Raw genomic sequence first — 24238 nt, 5'->3', positions numbered from 1 at the left:
TGTGCTGTTCATTATGGCACACATTATGCTGAATCCTGTTCTTTTTTTCCACTTTCTACCACTACACTCTGAGCGCCTTAAAAAAATAGGAGATGTATCGTATTCATTGTAGTATCCTCAGGACCTAGCACTTGCAGGCATGGACTAAGTAGCTTAGTAAATAATTATTGAGTAAATTACGCTAAATATGTGCCATTTTTAAAGTAGGGTTTTTTCCTTAACATTTCTGTCTTTGGAAAAACAGTCATTTGTTTTAACTTTATGATGTTGGGACATATTAAAATATTAGCTCCACAAGTATTCTATATTTACAATTTAAGTAACTCTCACAGAAAAATAGATGATGAATAATGATGACTTGAGTTACAATTGCTTGAAGTAACAAGCTAAGCTTTCTGTAGGCATGCAAACATAGGTGGGATATATATGTATTTTTTCCAAAGTCATTTGATTAGATTTATAGGATTAAATATACCAGATAAAACAGAACAACCAAGGACCAGAGGTAGAAGTACTTGTGTAGACCTGAATTAAAATATTTAACATTGAACATCACTGAATTTGACAGCTGGAGTAAATAACTTTCATTGTCTTATAAAAGAAAACATACAAGAATTCATCTGTGGAAGCTTTCTGAAGCTGAATTCAAGAAAGAATGGTAATCTTCTAGGAATAGCTATCTTCTTTTTTTCTAAATTTTTAAAATTTTTATTGGAGTATAGTTGACTTACAATGTTGTGTTAGTTTCAGGTGTACAGCAAAGTGAATCAGTTATATATAGACATATATCCACTCTTTTTTTAGATTCTTTTTCCATATAGGTCATTACAGAGTATTGAGTGGAGTTCCCTGTGCTATTCAGTAGGCACTTATTGGTTATCTATTTTATACATAGTAGTGTGTATATGTCAATCCCAATCTCCCAATTTATCCCTCCCCCCCTTAGGAATGGTTATCTTCTATTAAAAAAAAAAAAGATTAAGGTGACCTGCTAGCCTACCACAATTGTATCTTAAAGAAAAAAAAAACACGTTGAGTTATTATACATTTTAAACTCAATCTCCACCTCTTAAACTCAATTTCCAAAGAATCATCTTTGTAGCACAGTTTCAATTTTACATATATTTTTTTGCGATTATTTGGTCAGTCTCTCTTAAACTAGATTAGAGGTTCCTGGGCAGATAGTAACCAGATTGGTCTTGTTCATCATGTTTAAGCACCTAGCAGGGTGCAAACTGAGTACACATAAGTAGGCGTTCGCATTTTTGAAATGACTAAGTTGGCTGAACCACTTGTTTAAAACTGTTTCCTGTCTTCACACCACACTGCTCACATGAGCACCTCAGTAGTATCTGCTTGAGATGCTCAGAGAGGTAAAGGAATTTGTTCACTATTCTGTGTCCTCCTCCATAATCGCTGCTTTGTACAGTAAACTTGAGCATGTGTTTCATTGTTGTTGATACGGTGCATAGATAGCATAGGTCCCCAAGCTCCTAGTGGTACTTTTAACATGAATATTTTTAAAATCCAGACTTTTTATTTATGAGTCGTTTACCAAAAATACATACTTGAGACTAGCTTGATGTGCGTTAATCAATGTTAATAGTTTCTCTTGTGTTCACACAGAAAATTTTAACATATAAAAGCCTGTAGAAGTAACACATGCAGCTATCTGTTTTTACACAAGTGCATTCACACTGTACATCCTTGATTTTTTTCTAATAATGTTGTACATCTCTGCACTTTGTTACATATAGAGCTGTCACATTCTTTATCATAATTTGTGAATGTTCCTTAATTCAACCAGTTTCTTATTGATGGAATTTTCGAGTAGTTTCCTGGCTTTACTTTTAAATTGGTGTTGCAAAAAAAAAGGTACATATATTTTTGTTTTGTACAGAGAACCTCGAATCTTTGTTTTGGAAAATTTACTCTCCAAGTGCCTTTAGTTGCAGAGGAAAATGAAAATAGGCACTAATATTCATCATTAACTTTACACCTAAGGAATTAATTCTCAAGCCCCCCACCCCATATATGTATACATTCTTAACACTCGTGTCATTTCTTTTCAGATAGTGGGGTATTTATTGGAGGTGATGAATCAGTACAATTGTAAATATTGGCAAAGGTGCACCATTTAGTGAAAGTGGACAAAATAACTAAACTCCTCAAATTCCTGGCAAAAACAAATTCCTGACAAACAAGACTAGCTAATACTTGAAGGAGAAAACCTCTGCAAGAATGACACAATAGGGGCTTTAAAAGATTATGGTTTAAATATCAGTGGATTCAGTAAGAGTCCTTGGGTATATTTAATGATACCGTTAATTATTTTTTGCAGAAATGAGCTTTTTTCTTTATGATTGTGTTGTGAAAGTCAAAATGAAGTGAAGGATGTCTGTCTTGCTCTGTTAGGACGAGAACTCCATGGAAATAAATGGGAGCCTTGTCTTCTTGCTCAATACTGTATCTTTGTTTACTATATTTACTTATAGGCCCTCAGTAAATGTTCACTGACTGAATTCATGCTTTTATTAATTTTGCCACCAAATTTCGCCCAAAATCTTTAACATCTTTTATGGTTTGTTCTTTATACTCATTTTCTGTGTAAGTCTTGAAGAAAACGCCCCAGTTTAGTTGTTTTTTCTCTTTATGAAATTTTAGTCCTTATTTTAAGTGGATTAACTTTAAATGGGCTTTTTCCATTTGTAGCTATACTTAGATAATGGAAACCTCCTGTATATCTGTGGGTAATATTCTTTGAAGTATAATAGCTGAGCCAAATGGTATTTGCTATAAAATGTTGATCAGTACTGCAAAAAAAGAAAAAAGGGCAACAGATGCAATTTAATTAGTATTTGGGGTAAGTGTTTTATTGTTTTCAAACCTTGTTAGACATGTTTTTACATTCATTTTTTAAAAATCTTTGGCTTTAATTCAAAACTAATAGACTTCTACATAGTCCTTAAAATCTGCTTACTGAGTAAGTTTCCATTTTGTGGAATATTGGGGAGAAGTGGAATTAATTTTGGAAATAGAACTTAGTTTTTCGATCCATGTAATATCATTCAAGGCAAACAAAGCATATCTTAAATTAAGTTTTTAATTTCTTTCTGCATATGCATTGCCTATCCCTGTCTTTTAAGTGTGAATGAAAAAGGTGCTGTTTATAGGGGGTTTTTTTAAACTTAAAATTTATCCACACCTGTTTTTTTTAAATTTTAAATGTTTTTTTCTTGTACAAATAATATTCACATCTCAAATAAATAAAAGATATAGTTACTTTTTGCTTAGATGAAGTTGATAAATGAAATTAAAACCTTGAACCTACATGATTGAAGAATTCTTCCTAGGTTTGTTTTGCTACTTGAAAAGAAAATAAGTTTTAAACCATAAGACTTCAGGGAGTATATATATTTCTATTAGATTGATAATAGCTGGCAGTCATTTTGAAGCAGTTTTTTCAGTGTATTGAGTATAATACTAGGAAAATGAGAGAAATTTGGGGTGGGTAGATTATAAACCTAGAATGAAACTGAAACAGGTTCTTTCTCTTTAAGAAAGAGGTTGTTCAGCAGGTACACTGAACTGAACTGAATCTAGGAACCTTTTAGGGTCTGTGGAGCCTAGAAGGATGAAAACTACTGACAGTGTTTTTATTTTCTAGTGCGATCCTGAAAATAAGGTTTGCACTTTTCGTATTATCATTACTAACTTTTTTTTTTTTTTTTTTGCGGTATGCGGGCCTCTCACTGTTGTGGCTTCTCCCGTTGCGGAGCACAGGCTCCGGACGCACAGGCTCCGGACGCACAGGCTCCGGACGCACAGGCTCAGCGGCCATGGCTCACGGGACCAGCCGCTCCGCGGCATGTGGGATCTTCCCAGACCGGGGCACGAACCCACGTCCCCTGCATTGGCAGGCGGACTCTCAACCACTGCGCCACCAGGGAAGCCCTATCATTACTAACTTTTAAATGTAGATTGACAGTACATCAGTATGATCACCCTGGGTTGTGCCTTCCAGGCACATTTCTATACATGCAAATACTTTTTGCATAAAAGCCCTTTTGGGGTTGATTTTAACAAATAATTTAGGCTCATGCTCTTCTTTTTCAGCCCTGATGCTCTGATGATGTCAGGGGCAGAGCAGAACCCTCAGGAGGGAGGCAGGGTTGACACAGTGTTCCAGCAGGAGGCTAGGTTGGAACACTGCATCAGGTAAGAGTAAAATTACACCCCTGCCTCCATAAGGATACAGTCTTAAAGACTAACTTTTGTGGGCAGCTATGAAACTCTTTGTTGGAGTATTTATAAGGAGCCAAGTTGAAGGAAGTGTAGTTTATTTACAAACCTAATGCCTCTTCCCAGGCTCATGACTGTTAGTTTCTAGAACATAGGTAATTTGCTCCTTTTCTACTGCCATTTGTTGTACTATATATGAAGTTAGGAAAGAAGCAATGTGTAATTTTGCTAATTTATTCCAGAGATAATTTTTGAATTTTCTATGACAGTGATTTTTTTTCAAACTTTCTCATCTTAGGGACCCCTTTACATTCTTAAATATTTTTGTGGACCCCCAAAAAGGCTTTCTTTTTGTAGATTACATCTGTCAATAGTAACCCTATTAGAAATTAAAACTGAAACATTTTTTTAAAATACTTACTGCTTTATTTTAAAATAACAAGAGTATACCCCTTATATATTAGCATAGGTATTTTTAGGAAAATAACCATATTCTCCAAAATAAAAAAATTGTGAAAAAGGTGGCATTGTTTTACACTTATGCTAATCTCTTTCATATTTGGTTTAATAGAAGACAGCTTAGAATCTCAACTAGCTGCATTCTGCATTCAATCTGATGAGTGTGTTACTTTGTTTGAGGTATATCAGGTGTTGGCACACCAAGCCCTGAGGCCAGATCCAGTCTGCTGACTGTTTTTGTATAACCTGCAAGCAAAGAGTGGTTTTTGTTTTCAAAAAAGAATAATATTTATTACACATGAGAATATATGAAATTTGAATTTCAGCATCCATAAATAAAAATTTATTGGAACACGGCCAAGCCCATTCCTTTGTGAATTACCTATAGCTGCTTTTGACAGCAGCACAGTTGAGTGGTTGCAGCAGAGACCTTACAGCCTGCAAAGCCTAAAATATTTACTGGCTAGCCCTTTGCAGAAAAAGGATGCCAATCCTTAGTACATGAAGAAAATTTGGCCTCACGTAGTAAAAGGGAGGACTATTTTCAGATAATTTTGGATATTCTTTGCTATTGCACCAAAACTCAACAAATGGTAATTTCTTAAAGGTTAATTGCAGTGTAAAAGCTGAAACCATATTAATGAATTGTTTGTACTGTTACATAGATCTGTCTTGAACTTTGAATGAATCTTTTACCCATGCACGGCTTTGTAACATAATGCGCTGATTATTTGTAAAATATCGGTTCATTGAGTTGTACAGCTCTTTCAAACGTTGGGACATTTTATTATAAAATATCAAAAAGTGTGTTTGTTAATATCACAACCTATCTTATCAAGGAAGTACTGGGAAGCTCTTGAGCTTATAGACATGGATATACATTTTCCAAAATTCTAATCTTCACTTAAAAGCTCAAACTTTGTCATTAGTAACAAATACTGAAAATTGTTATTTTCCTTGAAGGGACAGGGTCACTTAATCCATTTTCAAGAAAATCCCTGCCTAATAGCCATGTCTGAATAATTACAGTTTATCACCTGTTCTTTCAAGAATAATAGTGGCCTGTTCAGCTGACATCTGAATCACACTGAGACAACCGTTGCACTTTAATATGGAGAAGTGCTTCATATTTGTTTCCCATTTTGCCACAGAATATTTTAAAAATGTGTTTCCAGGGGTGAGATTTAATAAAATTAATAATTTTTACTGCTTAATTGTGAACATCCTTCAGTGAAATTGTAATGCATATTTATTGATTTATTTATTTTTACATATTTTAACTGGAATGCATGGTGGTAAAGAATACAATGACTGCTATATTGTAGCAGTAATCACTATATATTTAGGTGCCACTGCCTTGATTCTTGCTAATAAGCTAGCAGTTTTACCCACCATTGCTTTTGCACCGTCAGTGCATATGCCAACACAGAGAAAAAGCATTATTACTATTACAAAATAATTTTGATGTTTTAGACCCCCCTAGCAGTGTCATGGGGACTCCCAGGAGTCCACGGTTCACAGTTTAAGAACTGGTACTGTAGGAAAATAACTGTATCGGAATGACTATGAAGTATAATTATTTGGGTGAATAACACTTAAGTTCTTAGTTAGCCTCAAGGGGCTGGACCCACTGCAGCTTGGTACTAGTGAATCAAAGAGGTACCCAGAATCCATCCCAAACCTGAACTTCCCTGCAGTGGGGATGGTGTACATTCTGGCCCTAAATTTGTCAGTAGAAGACTAACAGGAGAACAGAGGTCCAGGCAAGTCAAATCAGGGCCCCAGTTTGCCTTAAGGTGACATTTGAAACTTAAATAATAATACAGTATGACTTTTAAATAGGTTCTTTCAAAAATTAATCATCCTATAGTTAATACTATTTTTATTCTATTTTTCCTTTCCTTAATATCTGCTTTGGGAGATCTTTTAAAGACGCTTCTTCATTCACCATCCTTCTGACAGAGTTTCACTTCCGGTAAACTATCAAATCTATAGCTATTATCCTTCTTTCTTTAATTCTCTTTCCTTTTGTTTTGTTTTAATTTAATAAATTTATTTTATATTTATTTTTGGCTGCGTTGGGTCTTCGTTGTTGCACACAGACTTTTCTCTAGTTGTGGCGAGCAGGGGTTACTCTTTGTTGCGGTGCACGGGCTTCTCATTGCGGTGGCTTCTCTTGTTGCGGAGCACAGGCTCTAGGCGCGCGGGCTTCAGTAGTTGTGGCACGTGGGCTCAGTAGTTGTGGCTCGCGGGCTCTAGAGCGCAGGCTCAGTAGTTGTGGCGCACGGGCTTAGCTGCTCTGCAGCATGTGGGATCTTCCCAGACCAGGGCTCGAACCCATGTCTCCTGATCTCTGCCCAGTGACATATGTGATCTCCCTGCATCCCTCGTCCATCCTCTCCCACATTTGCCAAAGTAGGCTGTCGTACTGCTCTGATGTAGAGCTCACTAGAAGCATCTTGCTGGTGAGGTCCAGCTCCAGTTTGCCGTCGAGCGCCTTGCCGTCCTTGCTACAGTCCAAGTTGAAGCTGCTGTGGGGCCGGGCAGCAATCACCCCCGGAGAGCTGGGCTCGGGGGCGAACATAGAGGCCGAGACCGGCGAGTTCATCCGGGAGCGACTCTGCTCCGCCACCATCTTTAATAACTTAGGCTAATTCATCTCCCTGTGTTACCATAGGAAAAAAAGTCCATGATTTTTGTTCACACTGAAAACCACAAGCTATTTCCATGAGGAATTTGCTGCTACTATTTATTATAAATAATTTTTTCATTAGTTTTTCTCTAAGAGCATTGTGTTAAGAGGTCTTCATAGAACATTATATAAAGCGTTTCTGCCTCTTATTTGTTCTATATCACTTTGGCACTTTTACTGAGAAAGAGATAGAATTAAGAAAGAAATAGCAAGAATGCTTGATCTTAGAAAACAAAAATTTATCAAAATATGATGCTGGACTACAAATTAGAACTTGCAGTGTGATATGACTATAAAGAAATAATGTCAGGGTGAGTAAAAGGGAGGTATTTTGAGATAGTCATGTAACAGAATAGGTGAAGAAAAATTTTGAGACTTCTTCAGCGTATCAATAGTTAATTTTGGTTCTAGAAAAATAATGGTAATGGAGAATGAATTTAAATGAAGAACACACAAAAGTAACTCATTCAATAAATATTTGAGTGCCTAATATGTGGTAGGTCCTGTGTTAGGCACTAAAATGTGAAGGATTTACTTATGAATAGATTGGAAGGTTAAAACCTATACATTGCTAAGTTGTTATATGGCTGTCTATATAGGAATCTGAAGTATAGTACTAACATTTAATGGCAAATGTCTTTCTTTCTGATGGAGAAACTCAGGTGCTATTTATTTTATTCAACTTGCCCATGGTCAAACAATGAGATAGTGACAGATATTAGAGTCATATTTTTGATACAGGTTCTAAACAGATTAGGTACTCCCCATTAATTTGGCAATCAATGTGATTTTCAGACTGGGATTATATTCAAAGCCATGTAAAATTTGGGAAGATTGGAATGAGAATTTAGTTACCATTAAATTCCTTCTGTTTTTAAATTACAATTTGAGAGCTTGGAGAAGCCTTAACTAATTAAAAGTAGAACATGATGTCACATAATACTTTAAAAACCACTTTGAAATCCTGTCGTGGATTTGTAGCTCTCTCAGTTAAGTCTGTAAATGCTAGTGAGCCTAACGATAAAAGTTTGTTTCGTGTGGGCTCATTGACTTTGCTTTTTGCTCATGCCTGGGCTCTTTCTCTCCTTTTGCTGTCTGCCTTGAAAATATATGCTGCTTCTTGGTAACAAGGAAGACTTGTAGAGAAAATTCGAGAGAATTAGTGTAAATCAGCAGTTCCCAAAGTATATGCCAAGGGAATATTGAGGGATTTTTATCTGATAAAAAAAGGTTTATATTTGGGAAAAACTGATTTAGACATGACAAGTCTTTGATATACAAATGTGCGTGGGGACACTCCAACAGGGAATTTTAGTATTCCCAGATTTATTTGAATAGAAAACCTAATTTTAAAAAATATCTTACTGATTGATATTCCATGGAATACACTTTGGGAACTGGTACAAATCCATCCCTACTAGATTCAAAGTATGTGCCCTATTGCATTGCTATGTACAACACTCTTTTTCTACTTATTTCTAACTAGATTTTATTTTCATGGAAAACTCTGGTTTCAGGTAGACAGTAAGTTGCAGGAATAAGTATTGCCTGATTGTCTGATTGTTAAGATGTTTGTTTTGGGAACATGAGAAAAGGAAATTTAGATTATAAATTACTACTTGTGAAAACCTTCTGTTAGGTTTTTATGAGTAAATATTCCTAAACTAAAATATATTGTTTATAGAGAATTTCTCTTTTTTAAATTGCAGACGTTGGGGATCAGCCAGGTGAGGTAGGTTATTCAGGCTCTCCTGCAGAAGCACCTCCAAGCAAGTCTCCATCTATGCCGTCACTAAACCAGACTTGGCCTGAGCTGAATCAGAGCAGTGAGGTTAGCAAAGCTTCCCTTTTCTCTCACTAACATTCACTTTTTTAAGGTAAGAAGTTCCGAGCAGGGTAATTTCAGCATATAGCTCTTTCAGCATGCATGCATAGTTGAGGGACCATATCAAATGTGACTGTGATAGATATTTGTAATTATATGACTCTGAGGTTTTCAAAGTACTTTTTCATATGTATATACTATCATGTAGTTTCCACCATTCATTCCTACTAAATCTCTGTGGGTTAGATGGGGCAGATGCATGAACTTAACAGTCGAAAGGGTAAATGTCTTGGACAAGATATCTTACAGCCAGTAAGCGACAAGGGCTGAGGTTTGAACACAGGTCCTTTGGACGTTCAGTCAGCTAGCATACCTGCTGTGTCACACTGCCTTCTCATTCCTGTAAGCAAGGCCTGGGATAATAGATTTGGAATCTTGGCTTTGGAAGTGATATGAGAAGCCACTAAACCAGCTTTCCACATGAAAGAAGTATTTTCTACATTCCAGGCTATTCATAGTAATTTATTTTATTGAATACAAAATGGAATGATTTAACCCTATTAAATGCAGTGGTTAAAGACCATGTTATATAAGACCAAGCCCAGCGTGGAAAACAGAATTTGAGAACCACCCCCCATTACTTTGGAACTCCATTATACAAAACAATAGAAGTAGGGCCACTATGATTAGAATAAGGGAAGAGGACCTGAGGCCCTGCCTCCACAAAGCACCCTCTGAGGCCCCTCTGTTAAATCTTCATGCTCTGTAGAACTTCAATTGAAAACCACTGCTCAGCCTGTTAGAGCACTTTTCTTTGTGAACAAGTTATATTTTTTTTCCTTACAGTCTTTTGTATCACTTTTAGATAGTGCTTGAAGCTTCTGTGCTTTCTGTGTCTTTTAAAGCCAGAAAAATACTGGGTTTAAGAGACACTAGTTAATTTTGGACAACTGAAAAACAAGAGAAGTAACTGGCAGGTTTAAAGTACTTTGCTGCTGCTTTATGACAGATACCTGCTTCTGAGACATTATAATATACATCCGTCATGCTGTCAGATATAAAACCATTTATATAAGTGTTTTTCTGGAGGGAAGATTTAAGCCTTGAAAGAATTTGCTAGTAGAGAGGCTTTATGGAGAATAGGCTCAGTGTTCTTGAAACCACTGTTTTTTGCTGCCTTTATTCATTTCTGTCATTTTTTTAAAAAAGCAGTATCAGATTAAAAGATTATTTTTACTGATATCTGTTCATAAATAAAAGCAACTCTTTCTAAAGCATGTCAGTTCAAAAGCCCATCTTCATTCCAAGTAAAAATCACATGTGATCATTAAAGACTAGCAATGGAAATCCCTTTCAAATCTGATTTAAGCAGTTGCATTTTCCCTTCTTAAATCTTCTTACCAAGTTTCATTTTGTGGTGTTTGCTAATAAGGACATGAATGTCATAATTGGTTTTTTGCACTATGTGTGGAAAATCAAAATGTTACTAAAACTAACATTGATTTTTGACACATTTGAATAATATTTATTTTTTTTAATTTACTTAGGATATGGAAATTATATTTTAATTTTCTACCTCAAAGCACTAATATTCTTTCAACAAATATTTATTCAGCATTTGCAAATATGGATGAGGCACTGTAGGGGATAACACTAATAATCTGTAACACATATTGAGCACTTTTGATGTAACCGTTCTGTTCAAAAAGCTCTTTACATATATTAACTCTTTACATCCTTATAACAATCCTGTGACATAGGCATTATTAATCTCACGTTACAGATGGTACAGCTGGAACACAGAGAGGTTAGATAACTTGCCTGAGGGTGTGCAGCGTAACTAGGATTCCAGTCGTCTGGTTCCAGAGCCTGTGCTCTTAACCATTATACTAAAGTTACAAAGATAAGAGTGTTTCTCTGCTCTCCAGCTAGCTTACATACAGTCTTGTAAAATCAAGTAAAATCTCATGCCACCAAATAGGTAGACAGATGTCTTCTTTTTGGAAAAAATATTCTGCATCTAAACTTTTCTCCATAGTTAGATAATCAGAATTTTAAAAATTCCTTCTGTACCTATGCAACAATAATTATTGAAGAAACTAATTACATTAACAAATATTGGTAAGTCACTTCCCTGAAGTGATGTCCCTTGATAAAAGTGAATCACTGTGGATTTTCTTTATTCAGGAAACACGCTGAATGCATCTCTTATTTCTTAGTATATCTTAATTTTATGATTTCAAAACTAATCTTTAGGGAAAGCTGTTGAATGATTGCATTAGCCATTTCTGTAGATAATTTTTATAAATGTGTTCATTTGCTAACATTTAGTTTCTACATGTCTTCTCAAATTGAATATTACTATTTTAAATAGTAAGTCGAACTTTGAAGCATAAAAATGTATACTTTTCTATACTGAATTATAAAAAGAGGATTTTGGTTAATGGAGTAGGTGTGTCTGTGTGTAAACATTCATGTGTATATATTGTATATGTGCAGATGTTTTTCCTTCAGCGTATAACTGGTAATTCTTAAGAATCAAATTTTAATGATAATTTTAATATGATTTTGATATAAAATCCTATACTGTTTATTACTAAGATCTTCAAATGGAATTTACTAAAATTAATAATCACTTATCACTCCACCTAATTTGAGGTATGATATTTGTGTACCTCTTTTAGAAGAGTAGTATTTCATATCAAAATACATCTTCTATATATAACACATACTCAGTTGCTTGATTTGCTCTCATTGTGGCCGCATTCTGATTTTTCTAGCATGGGGTTGGAGGTGGGTGCCTGATTGGCAGTTTTGTCTTGTGGTCTGGCATGGCCCTGTTCATAATGCTGATTACAGGGGTTGACTTGCTACAGATTGACATAAGCTCAAACTTACATTAATTCCAGAATTCTTTGCATTTTATCTCAATTATATTTTATTAAATATCTATACATATGTACAGAATATGTGCACATACATAATAGAATCATCTTTCAGGGGTCGCACTGGCAAGTCGCACTGACTTGCTTTGTTTTGACCAAAACTTTGGTACTCAGAATTCATTAGTACCACCAAATCAGTGCATTAACATTTGGATTTTAAAAGAAGGATTTGAAGTTATTCTTTCTCTAGTCAAGACAAACCCCTTTATATTTTTCTTTTGTCACCATTTATACCACTTAGACTCTGTTCCTTTATTGTGTTTTGAGTTGAATTCTGTAAGGCTTTGAATCTCTCCCATGGAGATTGCAATAAATTGTTACTGTACATTTGATCGTGAAGCTGCTCACTTTACATTACAAGATGACCCAGCATAGATAATGTAGAATGTTTATGGAAAAACAGAGCTTACGGAATTTTGTCAGGCCTACGAAACACAACTTGCAGTGCAACCTCTGAATTACTTTGCTAAATCTTCTCCGGTGATCTTTTACTCCATCTTTCTCATCATGCTGACTTGTCTCTCCTCTGTCTGTTCAGCAGTGGGAGACATTTAGTGAACGCTCTTCAAGCTCACAAACTCTGACCCAATTTGATTCTAACATTGCACCAGCTGATCCTGTAAGTCAATCACTTAGCTTGCTTGTTTGAAATTAATTTTATTAACCCAAATTTTCATTCATTATGGTTTTTAGCTGATATGCATGATTCAGTGGAGTGCTTAGAGGGAAATGGTGGCAGGCTTTTCAATTTTGTGTGTTTAATGGTGGAAAGAACTTTTTTTTTTTTACCATTCTTTGTATTTTCTAGTTATTTTAATGAGAGAAATCTATGTTTTTAAAATCTGATACATGTGTCTAAAGGAGCATTTTGTGACAGTTGATTTAGTTGACCTTGTTTTCATTTGCTAATTGAGTGTATGTTTTATTAAACATATACTGCTTATTGCAGTGTAATGACAGTAAATACTATTTTATTTGTATGCTTACACATCATGTAACATGTGCTATGTATGTAAACATGCAGTGTCATCTTTTATTTTAACAGTCCAGATGGTACAGCTTTGACTTAATTAGTATGTTGAGTCCTGTTACAAGAGAATCAAGTTCAGCAAAACAATAGCGCTGTTGGTCAAAGATTCCCATTGTGCAGAGGAGGCTCTGTCTTGTCTTCCTGTGGTTCACTGTGTTGCTTTGAAAATGCTACAAAGTTCACATCCTGATTTAAACAATAAATTCTGTCCCATAGATTGAACTTCATATATGCCCCACCCGTCCCTCAAGTTATTTGAAAACTTCTATACTGTAGCTATTACAGTCTTCTCACTGTTCACTCTTGCCTTTTCTTTTATTTTTCATTTTTTCCTATAAAGAGAAGGACATGCTAATAAGTACCTTTCAAAAAGAAAAGAGGAAGTAAGTAGGAAGGGAAGAAGAGTGTAAAGGTAGGATTTTTAAAAATGAGTTCAGTGAAAAGAATTGGAGAAAGTGACACAAGGCATTCTTTCTAGATGTTTCTGACCAAAGATAGCCAGCATTTATTAATTAAATGTTAAAATAGTCTTGTTATTTAATATGGATTTGGGAGAAGTGGCATTTAAAGATAATAATACATCTTCAACATTTTAAATTAATGGCTCTTTGGTGTGTTTTATAATTTTAAAGAATTTATATCTGTTTGAAATACAGAGAATGCTGTTATATTGAATTCAGACATAATGTATGGAAGTGTTTTAAGTGTCTATTTTATAATCTATTCATTATTCAGGGGCCAATTAATATGTAGATTATCTGAGCCTTTGGCCTTCTCTTTCCTTACTACTTTGAGGACATTAATCTTTGCTTTTAGTCTCTGAAAAATAGGAGAGAAATAAAAAGGCAGCACTTAACAATTTTTACTGCTTATTAGCAGCAGTAATTAAAGTTTCTTGGGAAGTGACACGTGCTATAAGCTGAAAGAAAGTTTTACTTTAGCTCTGAGTTTCATTTCTCCATATTATTCTTATCTCCTACTTACAGTCAAGTTAATTTTATTTAAAGTACTTAATAAAAGTATTTTACAGGGAAGGATGTAGCAGTAGAGACTCTTTTATTCTCTAATCCTTAAGAGATATTCAGAGTAATAATTCATTGTATTATGATCTTTGTCAGGCCAGAAAAGAACATTAAATATAAAAATCTAGAACTCGGAGGCAAACTAAATTGAGTCATGACTGGCAGGAAATGCAGGGAAATAGTTGACTTAATAACAGTGATATTCTTGTAACTTTTTGGAAATAATATCCAAATTTGTGAATTCCAGCTCTAGTGTTTAAATGATATGGCATAATACTTTCTTTTGCTATTTCTAGTATGGCAGGAGGCTCTAGGAAAGAAAGTTTTAAATGGTTAATTGACATTTTAAACTTGAGTTTAGGCCTCTAAATTTGATAAAGTTGGCAGTCTTAAATATTTATAATCTGGTACCTAGAAACATCTTTTTTCTTTTACGCTGGCAAACTATAATCTCACTGTAAACTTTCAATTAGTACAATGCCCTGCTTTCAGTGAGGGTCTGAGTTTCTTAACCTTCATTTAATTCTTACCTGACATATTACCAGTCTACAGAACACAGCCTGTGGCCACATTCCCAAATGATCCTTTGCAAGGTTTATATAAATAAGGATTATAAGTAAGTAAATAAGGTCCATTCAGATTAGAAGAGACTCACATAGGAGAAAAAGAACACTACAGTTCTGATATGAATTTAACATACCTTACAGTGTCAGAAACACTTAATGGAATAATTTTTAAAAGCCAAATTTTGATAAGTAGATATTGCTCAATAAAGTTTGTCTGTGAAGGACTCCAAACTGCTCTGTAGCACTTAGAGACAGCCATCACCCAGGGCAGTGACCTCACATGCAAACTGAGATGGTTAATTATTAGGCTCCCAGAATTGTTATGAAACTGAGTTTCTGATATCTCATTTCCAGCAACCTGATTACTTTTGTTGAACTGCTTATTCTGGTAGAATGTGTTTCCACCAGGAAATTCTAGACTGACGAGAAGTGCAGTGCACTGGTCTCTGCCATGACTTATCTCTGATCTTGAGTGCTGTAGAATGTTTGACTCACTCAGGGTATGACAAGGGAGTTCATTTGATCACTGATTATGCCCAGCCAACTCAGTTGGTTTGGTGGAGCCCCCTTCCAGGTGCCTGTGTTATTCTCTAGGAATATCAAGATGTCAAAAAACAAGTCCAGTCTTAAGTAGGCCACAGCTTAATCATTATAAACTGATGGTAATATGCTGACTTTGATAATTATCATATGTAGCCGTGAACAAAACTGTGGGCAGAGAACTGTGGGCTAACTCAACCCAGTGTGTTTGGGCAAGTTTTCACAAAAGAGGGTATGTTTGTATGATGAGTTTTGACTGAAACCGTGAATTGGCAGAAGTGGACAAGGACATTGCAAGCAGAAGGTCACGAGCAGCAGCAATTCAGTGCAGTGAGAGTGTAGGGTAGACACGTATGGGGGAGTGATGGGGAGCTGAAGAGTGTGGCTGAAACCTGACTGGGAAGATCTTTGTTTCCTAGACCAAGGATCTGAACTTAACTGGGAGCTAACAAGAAGTACCATGATAAGATGGGGGCGCCAAAGAGGTAGCTGGGGAAGATCGTTCAGGCAACAATGTGAAGGACTGCTGGGATCAAGAGAGAGTGAACAAACACATGAAAGAATACTCAACATCATTAATCATTAGAGAAATGCAAATCAAAACTACAATGAGATATCATCTCACACCAGTCAGAATGGCCATCATCAAAAAATCTAGAAACAATAAATGCTGGAGAGGATGTGGAGAAAAGGGAACACTCTTGCACTGCCAATGGGAATGTGAATTGGTACAGCCACTATGGAGAACAGTATGGAGGTTCCTTAAAAAACTACAAATAGAACTACCATACGACCTAGCAATCCCACTACTGGGCATATACCCTGAGAAAACCATAATTCAAAAAGAGTCATGTACCAAAATGTTCACTGCAGCTCTATTTACAATAGCCCGGAGATGGAAACAACCTAAGTGTCCATCATCGGATGAATGGATAAGGAAGATGTGGCACATATATACAATGGAATATTACTCAGCCATAAAAAGAAATGAAATTGAGCTATTTGTAATGAGGTGGATAGACCTAGAGTCTGTCATACAGAGTGAAGTAAGTCAGAAAGAGAAAGACACATACCGTATGCTAACACATATATATGGAATTTAAGGGGAAAAAATGTCATGAAGAACCTAGGGGTAAGACAGGAATAAAGACACAGACCTACTAGAGAACGGACTTGAGGACACGGGGAGGGGGAAGGGTAAGCTGGGACGAAGTGAGAGAGTGGCATGGACATATATACACTACCAAACGTAAAATAGATAGCTAGTGGGAAGCAGCCGCATAGCACAGGGAGATCAGCTCGGTGCTTTGTGACCACCTAGAGGGGTGGGATAGGGAGTGTGGGAGGGAGGGAGATGCAAGAGGGAGGAGATCTGGGGATATGTGTATATGTATAGCTGGTTCACTTTGTTATAAAGGAGAAACTAACACACCATTGTAAAGCAATTATACTCCAATAAAGATGTAAAAAAAAAAAAAAGAGAGTGAGATGATGAGCACCTGAACTAAGTGACACAGGAATAGCAAGTAGACAGGACTGGTTTCAGACAGACAGGATAGTAAGATTTAAGCCAAGTAGAAAATGTAGATATTTGAGCACAATAGAATATTCAATAAAGTACGAAGATGTATAAAATCAAGTACCTAAATATATAATACAAATGTGCCATGAGTGTTTAGGAATGGGTTTCCTAAAGGTTTTGGGTGATTTGAATAGTTAGAAGAAAGTGAGCAGAGCTTGTGAGTCAGTCTCTTTACTTTTTTCTCTGTTTTTAAATATGGGAATGCTAATTTGGAGCAGAGAAAGTGTTACTTTGGCATCTTGTGCTCAGGACCCAGAGACTTACAGGCATTTATGGTTCTTCATCTGGGTGTTGAAATGCTTAAAGTCAAAGCTCGCTCTTCTGCTGCACGTCACAGTCACAGACCGAGCTTCTGATCACTAGTCTGAGGTTGGGCCTGGTCATCTGTGTTAAAGCTCTTCCAGGAATTACCTTGTCCTACTAGTAGCAGGATCCACTGGATTAAAGCTGTTGCAGGCTCATAGCAACAATTAGTTATATGACTGAAGTATGCAATAGGAAATTGATTTGCTGGTACAGAAACTTATGCAAATTATTTAGAGAATGAATAGAACATTCATGATTTTCTTTTTGGGGGGTCATTATTGTGACTTCCCTTTATTGTACTGGAAATATATGAAAAGGCTACTTAATATATCTGTTACAAATTTTATAAATATGACTCTATGTACATATACACAGAATATATATTAGATCAATATTATGAGTTAAAGCATCTAATAAGTTTTCCTTGCTTGTTTTTTCTTAGTGTGCTTTGGGTTTGGAATAAGCATGAATCTATCATGCTTTCTCCTTTAATCTTGCCTTAGAATGTTAAAATCTGATTCTCAGCAGTTATTTCTGCTATTAAAATTGTAAGTTAAGAAAATAGTAGTTATTCTTAAAGCCATGTTTTTCATAACCATAACAAACAACATCTTGAGTGTTTTGTTAATAATTTAGAATGTTAGAATGTTAAATGTTAGAATGTTAAAATCTGATTAGAATGTTAAAATCTGATTCTCAGCAGTTATTTCTGCTATTAAAATTGTAAGTTAAGAAAATAGTAGTTATTCTTAAAGCCATGTTTTTCATAACCATAAACATAACAAACAACATCTTGAGTGTATTGTTAATAATTTCCTGAGTATGACTCATTCTTATGTGAGAAATCTAAACTTTTATCCATCTATTATGTTTTATAACTGTAACTTTAGAGTTGTAGGGGAAGTGTTAGTTCAGGTTTATTAAATAGTACATAACCCTGTCCAGAATCTCACTGGCGTAGGGACAGGAAATTACTGTAAATGGATTTATCTGTATAATTGCAGTAAAGAATTCATTTGTTATAAATGGGTTGAATTTAGAGATTATGCAAATAAGCCAAGGCGACCTGTCAGACAGGAGATGGTATGCTAGAACTTGCAGAGGTGTGGTGTTAATACTGTCACCAAAACAGCGTCCAACTTAAATTGAAAGGTCATTATCCTTCACATTAAATGATAAATTTAAACTCATTACTAGTTATTTGAAATTTAAGGATCTCAAGTTCAGTCTTTAGCAGCAGCACATACAAAATATGAGCTGACTCCTAGTAGAAGGGGCTGAACTCCTGTAGGCATGTGTTTTAGCTGGTCTGTTGCTGTTAAGCCAAATGCTTGATCCCGTTCTAGTTCCTCCCCTGCGCGTCTCAGCTCCCAGGGCCAGGCCTCCCTGGCTACCCAGATGCACCTTTCTCTCTTCCTTCCCTTTTGGAGAGGCTGCCATACATTGCCTTATACTCTTTTCAGAAGTTTATTCTGTCAGTTCCTTTACTCCTCTAACTAGACTTGCCGCTCATGCCTTATGTTGAGAATTATCAGATGTAATATAGTCATGAAAAAGTTTAAGGAAAGTATTAATGTTACAGTAGGAGTGTTACTTATCATAACTCTTAAAAAAATGGGTTCCTTTTGTGGAAGTTTTATGCATGAATTTTAAACAGTTCTGTAGAACTAATCTATAGAATATATGTATCATGCCTACTGTTACAATATGACAGGCATCTCATTAACTTTGTTTTATATATGAAAAAGAAAAGTGTCAAAATTTTTGAGCAGTTTAGTGAAAATGAATTCAATCTTTTACTTAGTCTTTGGGTTCTCATAAAATAGTTCCTTTTAACCTCAAAGGTTCAGATTTGTATAACTTCATCAGATCATTTCACACTTTGCCTTTGAATATTGTCTTGAATTGTATTTTTATAAGATCAGTTTTCTTCTCAAATCTTTAATCACTCAAAGTTAAAATGTACTTTTTATAAAACAAATCAGAATATTAGGCGTATACAGAAAACTTGATTTTTTTAAAATATAATTCTGGAACTTTTATTTAAAAAATTAATTTTCATGCTTGCCTTAGTGTGAATGAGGAATTCTGTCCACCGGTTTTTGAAGTGTTTTTAATTTTGGTTATTTCAGGGTACCTGCTTGGCATTTTTAATACAAATTCTGTATTTCCTCCCATTTGTCTGTAGGATACTGCTATTGTTCATCCAGTTCCCATTCGTATGACTCCAAGCAAAATCCACATGCAGGAAATGGAACTTAAAAGGACTGGCAGTGGTAAGGAAGCTGTTGCTGGGTTGTGTCTTAGTTTAGGAGGTTATATTTTAGATTAGCATCAAACCAAAATACACAGGTAATCATTCTGAGTTCAGGTTTCTTTTGTTAATTGCTTATTTTTTTAACATAGTACTTTTTCTGCAATTATATTTGTACTGTGTGTGTGTGCTTGTATATTTTTTAAAATTTATATTACAGTTTTAAAAGCAAATTACTGAATTTAATTTATAAAGTTTTTAAATAAGGACGTTTGGAAAACGTGACTTTTCTGATACCCTGTGGGTTTTTATGATCATTCTTGTGAATTTACATTTAAAGTATGTTCAAATTTTAACCGAAGAGGTATATGTTAAAGTGAATCTTGACTTTGAAATAGTATATTTTGCTTTATCTCTTGAAGTTTCTCCTCATTTTAGATTAAATGTTTTAGTTAGGGTCTCTCACAGATAGATTTGTTTTCTATGTAAGTCAACAACATAAATTACTTATTTTACAGTCATTTGTGTGGTGTTTTATTTAACTAATTGCCCTACAGGGATAAAATTAACAAAGTATGAACATGCAGATTGACTTTTTCATTATAAAGTATCTTCTGTTGTGGCAGAAAACAAAATTCTGTATAAACAGGTTTATGTTTGTCCTATTAAATATTATTTTGTCTTACATTTCATGGATTTACTTGCTACTTCTTTGGAGTATTGAAACAAAGTCTTGTACTCTGAGGTTTATGAATTTATTAATTCAGATACCTATATCTTGTATTTTTACCTATTAATTCTCTCCTAGATCATACTAATCCCACTAGCCCATTACTTGTGAAAACATCTGACCTTTCAGAAGAAAATAAGATAAATTCATCAGTGAAATTTGCTTCTGGAAATACTGTAGGTAAGTGAAAGATAGAATTACATCTTCCATTTGAGGTTTATTAAGTCTGGACTTAGAGTCTGAATAATTCAAATATATAACCATTTAATATTATCTTCACTGGATAATGCAGAGAATAGTCAGTCCTTTTAAACACCCTACCCTCTGTATGAATAAATGGTTGCCCATTGCCACTAAACCTTCTTCAAGGCAGGCCTCCTGTTTGCCATCCCTCTCAACTAGCCAGATTTTGTACATTGGCTCTTTCCCACTAGCTCCTTTCTTTCTGTCTCACAAGAAATTGTGCATATATTCATTCATTCAGCCAATGTTAATGGAATACTATGTGCCAGGCTCTGTTCTAGACACTGGGGATTCAGCAGTAAACAAAACAAAACAAAAAAATCTTTGCCCTTTTGGAGTTTACATTCTGTAGGGAAGGTAACAGAAAAAAAGGACTCATATCTTAGGAGATAATTAACACCCTGGATAAAAATTAAGTTGTGAAAGGGGAGAGGTAGTGACATTTTAAATAAGGTGATCAAAGAAGGCCTTACAAAAGATGACATTTGAGTTAAAACTTGAAGGAGACGAGGAATTGGGCTATGTGAATATCTGAAGGAAGGATGTTTAAGGCACAAGGAACAGCCAATATGAAGCCGTGGTTTAGGGAAGATGCCTTATTTACTGGGAACAGCAAGCAAACGCCCGAAATAGAACTAGTTAGTAAATTTGGCAGGTAGAGGTAGCAAGTGGGAGAATAGTAACTGGGGAGCAGTGTAAGACTGACTTGTACTGAGTAAGATGAAAAGCCATTTAGAAGGGTTTTGAATGGAGAAGTGACATAATCTGACCTTCCTTTTTTAGCAGGATTATTCTGGCTGCTGTATTGGGAATAGGCCAGAAGAAGGCAAGAGTTCAAACAGGGAAAGACCATTTTAGGAAACAGTTATAACAATACAGGCAAGAGAAGATGATGGCTTGGCCTAGGGTGGTAGCAGTAGAAGTGCTGAGAAGTGGTCAAATTCTGGTTAGATTTTGGTAGGAAAAGACCACAGGATTTGCTTGAATGTCAAGGGGTGGGGGTGGGCGGTCATGGGTGGTTCAAGGGATCTTAGCAACTGGGAATTGACAGAGTCTGTGGTAGGAGAAGGTTTGTGTGGGGGGTGGGGGAGTCGGAGTTCAGGTTTGGACATGATAAGTTTGAGATGCCTATTAGAACATCCAAATGGAAATTCGTTAATTTTAGCATCCTTCTTGTACCAATTAAGTAAACTTCTCAGTGATTTGACAAGAAAAAGGAAAGGGATACATTTTGAAATGAAACTAAACCAAATAACCAGTCCCTTCAATGTATCACTCTTGAAAGGTATGAGTAGTATTTCTTCAAATTATCCCTAGAGTTTCTATTTTAAAACTTCTTTACTGCTTCACAACTCTTAGTCTCTTCTGGGATTCTCTTCTCCTTCATAAGACTTTGAGGAAATTGAAAATGATATGACCTCAGGTGAAAAATTGGTACCCTCTGGTTAATTTCATAAATTTTATTATTGTCTAAGCACATTTTATTCCCTTGTCAAATTTTTAAAAATTTTACATTAACAGTTTTTAAGTTAGCTTTTTTACTTAAGATATTTCTAATTTATTCTTTAAAAATGAATTTTGCATTACAAAAATTATTCACACTTGTAGAAATGTAATAAATAAAAATATGAAAATTACTTGTAATCTCACTATTCTACGAGTGACCGTGATTAGCATTCCTTGTCAACCTTAATCCTCATTCTGGGCATGTTATATTCTTATGTGAAATGAAACTGTAATACATGTACTGTTTCCTGTCCTCCTTCCATGTAACTTATTTTGAATATTTCTCTGTTATTAAATAATAACTTTTTTAGATTGTAACTTGTTCACTGTGCATAGTATTGTGTTGTGTAAATAGTCCATGATTTATTTGATTTATATCTAATTTTTTACAGTTAGTAATACTATGATGAAATGTTAACGTGTTAGCCAATCTTTGAATATCTCTGACTTGAAACAATAATTCAGTTATATAAATGATTATTATTAAATAGCATATATCCCATTTATCAGCAGATGGTTACAGTAGTTCAGACTCTTTTACTTCGGATCCAGAACAGATTGGGAACAATGTAACTCGTCAAAGGTTAGTGTTTCTGTCAATAAAAAGCATAATTAAAATATCTTGTTAACGTTTTAATATTTAAAATTATTTAAAACCAAGTATAAGTTATTTTTCTCTATTCTTCAGTTCTGCACTTCTCTAAAGGCTGTTAAGTTACCTACTGATTTATGTAAAAGGGAAATGATTTTGATTCTTTCCAACTTTAATAGGAAAACAAAAGGAACCGTTATGTCTTCATGGTATTCTGTGGAAGGTTTAAAATGAGCTGATAATTTCTTGGCAGTAGTGGTTGAATACAGTCCTTTTTGTAGCTCATCACTGAGAGTCTATTTAAGTAAGAAATGTGCAGATTTCCTTTCATAGCCTTATGGGCAAGTACCAAAAGAATTCAGTGTTTTAAAATGTCATCTGGAAGCACAGCCCAGTGTTGGACTACCTACCCACCCTGAAGATCTGCATTATACATAACGTCTCAGGCACAAACAAAAAAAGGTGTGGGGTAGGGTGAGGGTAGCAAGGGCTCTGTCTACAAGGGCTTCACCGTCCACTCAGAACTGTGCACAGGACAGAAGCATCTTTCTCCCCCGCTTTTCACGCATTGTAAGAGCCTTTTGCCACACTCCCGGAGGATATATGGAGAGAGTGGTAATACAGAATCTCTGAAGAGCTCACACAGTCAAAAGGCTGCCTTTTCATATATCTTAGAGTTCTCAGCCAGTTTGGATTTTAGTCTACTTTTTATTCCTATTAGTGAGGATCAGATTGCTAAAGTCCATGAGACTCTTTTCTGAATACATAGACGACTTTGGTGGCCAGTAAGTGAATCTCGAGAGAGGGTTGAGCATGAGGATAAATAATCACCTCTAAAATGAGAGGGCCTGTGGTAACACAGAACGGGCATCTCACACAGTGGAGCTACATTCTACCTCAGCTTACCAAACTTGAAATAAGTTGAAAGCTAACCGTATCTGAAAGTAGAGTTTCTCTTTTTTGAAAATAGCTTTTCAGACTAATATTATCTTTAAATGAATGGAAAAACATTACACTAGGTTAGAAGTCTACCTTGAATTCATGTTAATAGCTAACTTTCTTTCTAAATTTTTTGAAATTTTGTTGGATGTATAATTATACTTTATAAAGGAGATTCTTTGCTATATTAAATAACTACTTGTGAGTGCGCATCATAAACAGCACTGTTTGTTTGCTGTAATACTCGTCTGTCCTCTGGAGAAAATGTCTCACCAGTAAGATCCTTTGCTGCTTAGCTGAGTTTGAATGCTTAAGAAGAAAAAAGAAAAGCTCCAATGTCAGTAGCATGACCAATTGTAACGGGGCGAATTTTGCAGGTCTCATTCAGGAATGTCGCCTGATAACACTGCACCACCACCTCCCCCTCCAAGGCCTCAGCCCTCTCATTCTAGATCGTCGTCTTTAGATATGAATCGGACCTTTTCAGTCACCACAGGTAGGGGTTAGAGAACCATAATATATATTAAATACATTAAATATATTAAGCTAAAGATACACAATATTTTCTCTTATTTTTTGATACTTATATAAAGAAAAACTTTGAATTGAAAAAGTATCAAATGAGAGGGAATTTTTTTTTCTTAATGACTACCTAAATTGAGTTCAAATGATAACGATGGGAACCTGAGAGATGCCACAAGAGATTTTAAAAGAATGATGTGGAGATATCAAGGAGGTAAAGCTAATAGGTCTTAAATTACATGA

At 35.3% G+C, this 24238-nt stretch overlaps 1 protein-coding gene across 10 annotated transcripts in view; it reads left to right on the top strand.

Moving 5' to 3' along the window:
* REPS1 (RALBP1 associated Eps domain containing 1) overlaps positions 1 to 24238 on the top strand; it is a 73821-nt gene that overhangs the window by 38707 nt on the left and 10876 nt on the right. For 4 of the 10 annotated variants that reach the window (XM_079938935.1, XM_079938933.1, XM_079938936.1 and 1 more), the window contains exons 9-14: positions 9103 to 9224; positions 12702 to 12782; positions 19398 to 19485; positions 20272 to 20373; positions 22453 to 22525; positions 23851 to 23969. In XM_079938935.1, the coding sequence (XP_079795061.1) occupies positions 9103 to 9224; positions 12702 to 12782; positions 19398 to 19485; positions 20272 to 20373; positions 22453 to 22525; positions 23851 to 23969 (585 nt within the window). The remainder of the gene's footprint in view (positions 1 to 9102; positions 9225 to 12701; positions 12783 to 19397; positions 19486 to 20271; positions 20374 to 22452; positions 22526 to 23850; positions 23970 to 24238) is intronic. The other 6 variants (XM_079938934.1, XM_079938932.1, XM_079938938.1 and 3 more) reach the window with 4 other exon arrangements.

Source organism: Stenella coeruleoalba (genome assembly GCF_951394435.1).
Source record: "Stenella coeruleoalba genome assembly, chromosome: 12".
NCBI lineage: Eukaryota > Metazoa > Chordata > Mammalia > Artiodactyla > Delphinidae > Stenella > Stenella coeruleoalba.
The sequence above is the reverse complement of the archived record's forward strand: the minus strand, read 5'-3'. Positions and strand labels throughout refer to the sequence as shown.